We start from the raw sequence: 11,187 nt of genomic DNA, 5'->3' as shown, positions 1-11,187 counted from the left end.
TGGGTTCTTCTGTACCTCTCTCACCGAGGCTCTTCTCCCCCGATAGCTCAGTTTGGCCGGACGGCCAGCTCTAGGAAGGGTTCTGGTCGTCCCAAACGTCTTCCATTTAAGGATTATGGAGGCCACTGTGCTCTTAGGAACCTTAAGTGCAGCAGAAATTTTTTTGTAACCTTGGCCAGATCTGTGCCTTGCCACAATTCTGTCTCTGAGCTCTTCAGGCAGTTCCTTTGACCTCATGATTCTCATTTGCTCTGACATGCACTGTGAGCTGTAGGGTCTTATATAGACAGGTGTGTGGCTTTTCCTAATCACGTCCAATCAGTATAATCAAACACAGCTGGACTCAAATGAAGGTGTAGAACCATCTCTGGGATGATCAGAAGAAATGGACAGCACCTAAGTTAAATATATGAGTGTCACAGCAAAGGGTCTGAATACTTATGACCATGTGATATTTCAGTTTTTCTTTTTTAATAAATTTGCAAAAATGTCAAAAATTCTGTGTTTTTCTGTCAATATGGGGTGCTGTGTGTACATTAATGAGGAAAAAAATGAACTTAAATGAATTTAGCATATGGCTGCAATATAACAAAGAGTGAAAAATTTAAGGGGGTCTGAATACTTTCCGTACCCACTGTACATCTGATTGCTGACAAGAATTAATTTTTTTATTTTACCCTTTCTTTCCTTTTCTATTTTAATCCTACTTGCTGTTGTACAAACTATTGTATTGTCTTGACCGAAGATACTTTCTCTTACCATTTTATAAGATGCATTTGGTGATGCGTTTACTTATTGTTGTATGAACTGCTTTGCTTTGTTGAGTCAGTCACTTATCATTAAAACCTCATTTTCTTCAACAGAGATGCATTCACATACTGTTAACAGATCTAAAGCTATAATTCCTTTACTTAGTATTATATGGATTGTAGCTCGAACATTGAAGCATTACTTTATACATTGTTAAATAATATTTTATGTTGACAGTAATGTGTGATATTCAGGGAGTCCAGTTAATATCTCGCTTTGAGAATGAATAGTAAGTGAGAAACTGTGGACTTTAGAGAACTGCATCATCATGAGGAGGATCTATGAGAGGAAATGGCCGCAAAATGTGGATGGCCAACAAGTCTCACATGTTCAATGAAATCCTGCTGGAGGTAAACTGAAAATAGCTGGGCAGCTTTAGCTGAGCCTGAACTAAACTGACTGCAAAGTAGAATTCACCAATTCATGCCAAATTTTCTTTGTTTATGCTAGAATATTTGCAACATAAATGAAGCATTTGGGTATGGCAGGAGAAGGTAAAGGACAATTACAGTGCCACTTTAATTTACAGGCAGTTAACTATGTAGTAATATGAAAAAATTGCTAGGAAATAGCCAAGAAGAGTGACTTAAAGAGTACCTGCTGTTTATGAATGACCAGAAATTACTGGAAAGTTCCCTGTAAAATTAAAGCTGAATAATCTGTTAGGTATTTTTAGTCAGATAGACATTGGTTAGACACTTCATGTATTAAAAATGTTTAGTGTAGACAGGATGTCTAGCTCAGGTTGTAAAATGCTTAGTCATTCCCATGGGGTACTCCAGGTTGTTCAGGTTCAAGGATAACCAGATAGAAAGTTGATTACTGTCAGGAGACAGAATGTTTATTATTATTGTTATGATGTGTTTAACCATAATCGTAGTCATAATATTTTCTTATGCTTAATGTCATGTCAGAATGTCTTAGATGCACACCACACAATCAACGGACAATCACACATTGATTTTCTTCATGCTTTGACTCTGCTATGGCCAGCTGCAAAGCTGGCACCGGAGACGTCACGGTTTGGCATCCCTGAGTAGTAAGGGGCTAGCCCAAAGTGATATAGTGTATAGGCCTGTTATGGTTCAGGGCTTTTCATCTACCAGCTGCCTGCGTGCATGTTGGAGGTGCAAAGGCTCCTGAGCGTGTAATGTTAATTTTACCTGTGTTCATTGAATAAATCAGCACTGTTTTGAAGTTACTGGGACTGCTTTGTCTCTCAGAGTTAACGGTGAAAAGAACTGGGTCCAACAAATCCCTTAAGGTCATTCTCGGATCTATCTGTTCCTAATTTGTGATCTGTGTCTATTTTACCTTCCTGTGGGGTGAATTGTGACAATCTGATTTCCAACTATTTCCTTTTGAACTTGTGTACCTGTAATTTGATCAGAGTAGGAAAAGAGTGTAGTTTATATAAATACATATATACATCTTGTTAAGTGTATTAATTGTTTTGGCAAGTGGGAAGCTTTGACACTGCCTGGGATTCCTGGTAAATGTCCTAGTACTTCTAATGATTATGGCCCTGTCTTTATGTGGCTGTATGGCTACACTGCCTCCTATAAATTACTTACCATGCACCATGGTTCTTCAAAATTATGATCTAATAACCATTTACAATTCTGTTGATCTTGTGGATGATAGTATGTCCTGCAGGACATTCCTGTACTCCTGATATCTGGTAATGTTTTGCCTAACTCTGGACCTCAATACTGACACACTAGAACACCCACAGACTTTAAACAAAGCCCTGGCCTTGGACTCATCCACTGAAATGTTTGCAGCTTTGTATCAAATCTAGATTCTATTAGATACTGTTAACAGTGAAAGGGTGTTATGGTAAAGGCTGCAATTAGCAGTAAGGAAGTCACTGCCCTCTTTGGCTCATATTGAACAGTGAGTTTGATTACAAAGAGATTGTTTTATTTGGTTAGCTGATGTAGGACTCCTTAACAGCAAAAATATATGTTTATGAAGATTTATGTGCTTCTCTAAATCTGATTCAAACAAATCCTCATTAATTGATCTAATTCTGACTCGTGATCAACATAAATGCTGAGTGTTTCCAAATGGCTTAAGTGACCATTGTGTCATAGCAACTTACCTAAAGTAACACCAAGCTCCCTAAAACAAAGCTTCAATTAATTATTAAACATGATATAAAACACTTTGTATTAATATTATAAATGCAAAATTTTAATATAGTCAATAAAACACAATTAAATGTGCCAAAAAATGGGAGTACATCCATGACCTTAAAAAAAAGCATCCTTAAATCCTACCCTCATCCAAGCAAAGAGCAGATATGTGATTTTACACACAGCATCTGTGTAGTAGTGGCTGGCCCAACTGGTTTGTAATGGCAGTCACCTCCTGAGAGCAGGGTCTGCTCAGTTGTCCAACCACTGACACTGTTCTACTATGATTGTCAATCATAAGAAAAATACACCATTAACAACCAGACAGAGTCACTAACTATATCACCAACACCAGTACATATTCTGTGTAGGTGTAGGAGTAAAGACAAGTCTACAGGGTCATCAGGTGGGCACCTTCTCACTAACTGGTGTTGCGTTGAGTTGCACCAAATATTTCAAATACCTAAGCCATTTCAAGCACTACTACTAGCAAACATTTCAAATGCTGCCCTAGCCAAGCATTTCAAATAGCCCACCAAACATTTCAGCTAACTAAGAAATTGCGAGCACTAACACTAGCAAACATTTCAAATGCTGTCCTAGCAACGAAACAATTCAAATAACTCAAGAAACATTTCAGACAACTCACTAAATATCTAATCAAACTTCTGCCTTCTTTTTACTGCATCATATTCCACATTGTTGCTAATCACTTCAACAAACTAGTCAAACTTCTACTATGCCCTCATGCTAACACCAGGAAGTAGGCATCAAGCCTGCTGCATGTATCAAACACTTTTAAGCCCTTCATCCTATGCTACTTTACTTCAACTTATCAGGCATAATCCTCACATTACTTGCAGTTTACAATTTGAAATTAGCGATCTTGTGCTTCTGACTACAACACGAGGTCTGGTCTGAGGTTAATGCTAACTATCTGCTCTGGAACTATGAGCTGATTACCTAAATCTACTGTCATTTACCAGTTTCCCACTACCATTAGCTGGTCTGCATCTTGCCTGTCTGACTTGTTTCCTGCCGTTTGCAACTTCACAAAAAAAAAAAACAACCTTCCTGTTTCATTGTGTTCTCCACTGAGTTTATCTCTAAGTGCATACTTTCAGTAGCTACTGCTAAATATTTATAGATTTGATTGCGTCTCCAGGTGTATTGCCCTTGAGCGAGGGACTTTCTATGCTGCCACTGACAGCAAAGTAAATGACAAAAACTTGACTTATGTTGACAAAAAGCAAATTAATAGAATTTTAAGTGAACACCACTGGATTTAAAAGCCCGATGTTGCCCACACTCAAGTCATTAAAAACTACCTAGTCATCAAGTGTTTCTTAGTGTTTTTCTCAGGTCTTAAAAGAATGATGAAACATTTTGGGGCAAAAATGCAGAGCAGTAAACCATAGCTAGAGGCAAGAATTGCAAAGATTTCCACAGCAACAACATACTTCCCAGGAGAGCTAATGTAAGCTGGGACAAAGGTCACCCAGACAACACAGAAGATCAGCATGCTGAACGTGATCAGTTTGGCTTCATTGAAATTACCAGGAAGTTTCCGAGCCAGAAAGGCCAAGAGGAGGCAGGTGCAGGCCAGCAGGCCAATGTAGCCCAGTACCAGTGAGAAGCCCACCACAGAGGCCATGGCACACTTCAAGGTGACCTTTGACCCTTGGAAACCCAAATCATGTTTAGGCACTGGGGGGCTGAGGAAAAGCCAGGTGGCACAGATGATAACCTGCATGCAAAGTGCACATATTTCTTTGTTATTATTTAATATCAACTGACGATGTGATACAGAAAATAAGATGTTCTCATCATTTAATGACTAGAACAGTATTCCCACCTGTATACAGGTGAAGAGGCAGACACTTCCTCTCTGCTGGAGCGGCCCAAACCATTTCATCAAGGCTTCAGCACCAGGCCGAGCTGAGCGGAAAACTGCCAGAACCACTATGGTTTTTACCAGAAGGCAGGAAACACAAAGAACAAAGCTGATCCCAAATGCTGCCTGCTGGAGCCGACAAGACCAGACTGATGGACGACCAATGAACACCAGTGAGCACAGGAAGCAGAGCTTCAGTGACAGAAGAAGCAGGAAGCTCAGTTCTGAGTTGTTGGCTCGCACCTTGAGGGAAACCAAATTAACAGCCACAGATGTGGTCAGTTAAAGAGTTAGAGACTTTTTTTTTATTCTTCATAGTCAATAAAATTAAAGAAAGAAATGCAACATACTCTGTTACATTATGCTGGGCTCTTACCACAGGTGAGTGACGATAGTAAAGAAACACCACAAACACAGCTGTTGTCACCATGGCACCCGACACAGCTGCTGTAGTCAGGGTAATACCCAAAGCCTCATTAAAGGAAAGGAAGTCCAGCTGGGGAGGGATGCAGGCAGTTCGTTCAACGTTGGACCAGAACTCAGATGGACAACGCTCACAGTGAAGGGAACCTGGAAGAGGAAGGCACACAAAATCAGGAAGGAGAAAAAACTTGGGAAAAATGTAGATAAGCTGAAAAGCATTATAAAAAATCATGACTAATGCCTATTGAAAGTTGTGGAGTTACTGCAGTGGTGACTGTATAAACTATTTATAGGAACACCTTATGTTTCCTCACCAGTTTTGTTGCTAATCTCCCCTTCAGCACATGGGATACAGTCAAAGCAGCAGACAGGTTCCCCTTTCCTGTTGGCCATTCGGGTACCTGGAGGGCAGCTCTCACTGCACACTGAAACAGGGACCTATACACAAACCCAAAAAGGATTCAGAATAAAAAAGAGGCATATTTGTTAATAGCCTTGAGACAGTTTATTGATCTGTTTACCTGATTGGATCCTGTGCTCCACTGAATAGCTGACTCATTAAGGTGGATGTCAGTTCCATCCACACGACCAATCAAAACGAGTTTCAGGGGCCCCTCAGGAGTGTTCTGCCAGTTGACAAGGTCATACGTTGCTGGAATGTCAGCACCATGGAAATAAAACATGTCCCCTTGTGGTGTGGTGACGGTCACATTGTTCAAGTGCTGCAACAGCTGAAAGCATCAAATGTGAGAAACTGCTGATATTTCACTATATGAACACTGCATTTACTGTATCATATTCAGTTCATCAAAACATTAACAACAATCACTGTAGTCATTAAGAGGACACAGTGACATTCATGGTTACCTCTATGGGCTTGATGTGTTTTGGAGAGGAACAAGAGGAAATGTTGTTTCTGGGAGAGTTTATGCTGGGGCACGACAGAAGGCTGTGAAGGGCGTGGGCTGCAGCATAAACAGCAAGGTAGACATTATATGACACCCTTAGCTGGGAGGTGTCAGTGAAGGGATGCTGCACTCCCTCCAGGGACTCTGTACCTTTGCACGGTGGTAGAGAAGCTTTCTGAAGAGACCTCTTGGCAAAAGATGAAGTAGAAACATTTGAGAAATGATTAGACTTTGTTGTGAAGGGTGAAGATGAATGTGAAAAGAGAGGTACGTCTTCAGGACTGCATCCAAACTCTGTTTCCCACAGTTCTCTCAGGAATTCGTCATCAGGCCTCTGAAGTGGGTGCAACTTTCTCAGATAATATTCAAATCCAGGTATTGTTGAACTTCGAATGGCCACACCGAGAACACCATCTGCCACCTTTGAGATGGCAGGATCTTGGAGAAGATCATCACTGGTGCTCCAGGCCTCACTGGCCACAAACTGTCTGTCAGTCACCTACAGCAGGATGACATAGAAATAAATTCCATCAAGACAAAAAGCCTGACATTTGTTTTCTAAACAAAATCTTTATTTAAAGATGAATTGTGTAGTTACTCACATTTCTCGTGGCCAGTTCCAGAAATAGTTGCTTTACATCAATGAACCAGCAAAAGATCAGAATCACCCTGGCAAATGAAGCTTGAATGATGAGGGCAACACGTCTGGCATCACTCACAATTGTTTCACTGCGGACAGTTTCTATGAATTCCAAACAAACCCCTTTACCTGTAATCTCTTCGTGAAAAACCTGAAATGATAAATTTAAAACCTCACCAATAGTGACACATATATTTGTATACGTATGTGAGTCCGATACATGAAATTTCTTTAGGTTATTTAGAACATACATTTATGACAAAAACATACAGTACACCTGTAAGGCAAGTTGACCATAGTCAGTGTTTTCAAGCACAGCTCCAATCCAAGTCCAGTGGAATCGTATGGCCAGTTGTGCAATGACCCTGACTTGGTAAATATCACTGGGGATTGTCCTGAAGAAGTTCGGAAACTGATGCCGGTCACTGAGACATGGGCAACTAGCCAAGTAACTGATCTGAGGCGAAAATACAGAACTATTATAATTTTATACTTTTTACAGCAATAATACCAATTGTTGAAATGTTTCATTTTATAAGCCTGTTAATATAGAATATATAAAAAGACTCATCAGAAGTTTATCCCTTCAGATAAAGAAACTCTTAAACTTGAAATATGAAAAAATATATGTGCCATTATGTAAACTGTAAGGAACAGCTCATCAGAGGTTTTCAGAATCAGAATCAGCTTTATTGGCCAGAACTTCACTCCATTACAGTGGCTCTCAGTGTGCATGTACAATGCTCTTCTGTAAGGCAGTGAGTAAACAGGACATAGAACAAAAATAAAAATACAAAAAGTACAAACAAGATAGAGGAATATGCATTAGGGAAAAAAAATAAAACTAACAAACTTATAGAATTATATTGTATATACACACAGTGTAGATGGAGTTTTTCTTCACATAAAGAAACTCACAACTGGCACAGAGAGAGGCCCCAGAATCCTTGACAGAATTATTGCTAGTGTAGACGAGGAAGCACCAATGACCAAAGAAACAGACTGACCACCTGATGAAAGCATTAGACAGAAGGACAATTTTTACATAGTAAATGAATATCAGTTGATGATTTCATGCACATAGCATAACTGCATATGTGCAGTTAACTGCATACTAAATTACTTCAGGTCATACTTGTTGTTTCTCCAGGTTGTTCATAATTTTCAGACTGAGGTGTAGAGGCTGTTAAGTGACAACTTTGTTTGTCTTCACCAACCAGGTCCAGTGCAGTTTTCAAAGCCCAGGGGTATTGGCCACAGCTGTCAAATATACGGTAGCCCAGCTTCACTCCTGGCAGCAATGTGCTGTTACGATTGATTTCTTCCACCGCAAAAGCCATAGCATACATATATTTTAATGGCTCCAGATCTAAACTGAGACCACAACATACACACATCCAAGTTAGAATGCATAAGAGACAGACCTCTCTACATAATACATTGCAGTTAAACCGCAGCACAAACAACACATTACTACGTTATCATACAGTCAACAAATTTTCAATCCAATTTCAAGAAAAATTAAGCATTTTAATCTCTGTGAAGATCTTTTTTTATGCAGGTCTGTTGTATTAGACTGCATGACTACAGTAACATTTGTGTATTGTAAAGAGAATGAGTATAACAAATTGAGTATGTATATATTTAAAAAATGCAACAATGTGCTGACATTAAATTATTAATACTATAACCACTAGACATATTGTAATAAAATTATAGTATATAATATAATTACCCAGTGCAAGGTTCATAAAGTGGAAGCTTGGTGAAGCCCAATTCTGTACTTGTATATATGTAATGTAGGTTAAAAAGTCCACCAATAATCACATCTCCATCCTGAGTGAGGCTCTTATTACTCGGCGCACCCCACTGGGAACACACTATCGCCTGAACCACCTTCAGGTCCGTCTGTTTGCCCACTACACTGAGAAGCAGCAGAGAGAGGGCTGAGGAGGGCCACCGGGTCAAGAGCCAGGGCAACCAACACATGGATGCAGACATTCTGGACATGTAAAACATTTAGGTCACTGTTATCTGAATGTCAGAATGTATGAGCCAGAAGTCCAATAAATTCACTCAGAGTAAAACACAAATCCCGTTAAAACCAACCTTCAGACAAATCAATAATGTATCTCGTTGTAAACGTTCAACAGCTCCTTACACCAAAGACAAATCACATTAAACTCCAGATGCCCAAATATAACATCATAGGTTTATGTCAGTTACCTGCACAAAGGAAAGACATTATAAAGACAAACATATTTCACTAGGTTTAAAATATCCTGTCACAAACAGTTAAGTGTGAAAATGATATATTGACTAAAACGTTACCTCCTCCCAGTTCACACAAGTGAATTGCTGATGTGACTATTTATAACAGGCGTAAAGCTGCAAGGAAGAAAAAGTGTTGACACAAGTACATGACACAAAATGATTCCTCTCTATAGTGATAGTAGAAAAACAACTAGTGCTAGAAGGTGATCAGCCTGTATGAACATAGCAGCAGTGTGTGTGTATGTCTGTACAGTATGTTTGCTGCAGTTCAGCAGCTCTTAACCTGGAGATCAGGAACCTCCCCACTGTGTCATGAGGGGGTTTCAAAGGGGTTCACATGAAGGATGCTAAAATATGTTCATATGAAAAAAAAAAACATACAAACCCGTTTGTGTTTTTTATGAGTATATAAATATTTCACAAATAAAAACTAATTCTGAGACCAGCTCCTGTTTGCACAAGTTATGCTGTTTGTGTAGTTGGGCTACAGAGACATGGAGCGATTTACAGTCATTGCAAGCATGAAATCCCAATATGGTGAGACTAAAAATGATAGCTGTGTGTAGGCATGTGCAGCTGTGTTTCTGATTGTTTGTTTTGTTTTCTGTTCCAGAACCACATATACTGTATACTGTAATGGAACATATATATTCCTGCACAGTCTCCAAAAATATTTCTGGTCCTTTGAGCTCAATGCGTGGTCACCATAGAACTGTTTAAAGGTGTTGCTGGATCAACATAGGACCCAACACCCTGCAAATGATTATCCCTGCATACAGTCCTGGCCACCAGTCTGGACAGAAGACTACAACATCTCTCTGGCCAGTACAGTACCTGTGCTCCCATGCTCCTTATGACACAGTTTACCCATCAGAGCAACAGCAGCTCTACTGCAGCATGGAGAGGTCACGGCAGAGACATGCCAGGATGATGCTTCTCAAACCCTCACATCTATATGATGGTTGGCATATTGTGCAAGAAGCTGAACCCCAGGACCAACACCAGTCAACATATGCTCCCATGTTCCAGAGCCTACCTGCTTCTCCCCATCTCAACACTGCACAAGAGATGTCACCTGAGCTCCTAAGAATCCTTCACAGACTGATGGGAGACAAGCTGACGATGTCGTGGCAGATGATGGATATGCGGAAATGTCTGAGATGCCAGTGTCACACTTCCTGACCCACCACTGCTGCAAAACTCAGCCTTGCCTCCACCACGGGTGCATGAGCCACCCCAACACCAGCACCATTAAAAGTGTGATGAGAGCTATTGCAGACTCTTGTCACTGCAGTGGCCTGTGGTGGGTGGTGGTCATGCTCTCCCTCCAGACAATGGTGATCATTGCCCTCTACCACCACCCCTGTAGCAGACACCATTGTTAATTAGCCAGTACTATTTTCAGCATCACATGACCTGGTGGCAAAGCTCACAACACTACTGACGGACATGAGGATAATGCATCAGGAGCCCCATGATCTAGCACCCCAGGTGCAGACACTAGAGCACTACAAACCATACACCACGCTGAGGAGTGGCTCTACATGCAGTAAGTCTCTACCCTCTGACTAGTGTAAAATGTTATACCGGGATCCCAAGCCTTACATTCCTGTATTCACCAAAGGGGGTTCAAGGGAGGTTAACCGGACTGAACGCTGCCCTGGAGATCCTTGTGAATAATCTGATCTTTGAGTAGACACTGCTTGTGTCCTACTCTCACACCAACTCACTACAGCCCAACACCAGTACAATGTTCAACCTCAAAAAACATTATGGTCACCCTAACAAGCTGGCCCTTGTGAAGATCAGTGACATGATGAAAACCATGAACCTCCACATAACACCTCCCGGACTCAAGAAGTTTTCTGTGAGATTGAGATTGGTATGTACAGGTGATTCTCAGTAAATTAGAATATATTGGAAAAGTCCATTTATTTCAGTAATTCAACTCAGATAGTGAAACCCGTGTATTATATAAATTCAGTACACACAGACTGAAGTAGTTTAAGCTGTTGGGTCTTTTAATTGTGATGCTTTTGGCCCACATTTAACAAAAACCGACCAAATTGCTATCTCAATAAATTAGAATATCGTGACCTG

At 40.4% G+C, this 11,187-nt stretch overlaps 1 protein-coding gene across 1 annotated transcript in view; it reads right to left on the bottom strand.

Annotated features, from left to right (window-relative positions):
- Positions 1-4,272: 4,272 nt before the first annotated feature.
- Positions 4,273-11,187, bottom strand: part of LOC109973085 (extracellular calcium-sensing receptor-like) — an 8,688-nt gene continuing 1,773 nt past the window's right edge. Inside the window, exons 2-13 of the mRNA XM_020622409.1 lie at positions 8,679-8,815; positions 8,009-8,187; positions 7,732-7,823; positions 7,091-7,270; positions 6,776-6,964; positions 6,445-6,672; positions 6,133-6,360; positions 5,787-5,996; positions 5,580-5,703; positions 5,219-5,412; positions 4,804-5,085; positions 4,273-4,695 (exon numbers count right to left, since the gene is read on the bottom strand). Coding sequence (XP_020478065.1) covers positions 4,273-4,695; positions 4,804-5,085; positions 5,219-5,412; positions 5,580-5,703; positions 5,787-5,996; positions 6,133-6,360; positions 6,445-6,672; positions 6,776-6,964; positions 7,091-7,270; positions 7,732-7,823; positions 8,009-8,187; positions 8,679-8,815 — 2,466 coding nt within the window. The remainder of the gene's footprint in view (positions 4,696-4,803; positions 5,086-5,218; positions 5,413-5,579; positions 5,704-5,786; positions 5,997-6,132; positions 6,361-6,444; positions 6,673-6,775; positions 6,965-7,090; positions 7,271-7,731; positions 7,824-8,008; positions 8,188-8,678; positions 8,816-11,187) is intronic.

Source organism: Monopterus albus, unplaced genomic scaffold (genome assembly GCF_001952655.1).
Source record: "Monopterus albus unplaced genomic scaffold, M_albus_1.0 scaffold280.1, whole genome shotgun sequence".
NCBI lineage: Eukaryota > Metazoa > Chordata > Actinopteri > Synbranchiformes > Synbranchidae > Monopterus > Monopterus albus.
This window is presented reverse-complemented; position numbering and strand designations above follow the sequence as displayed.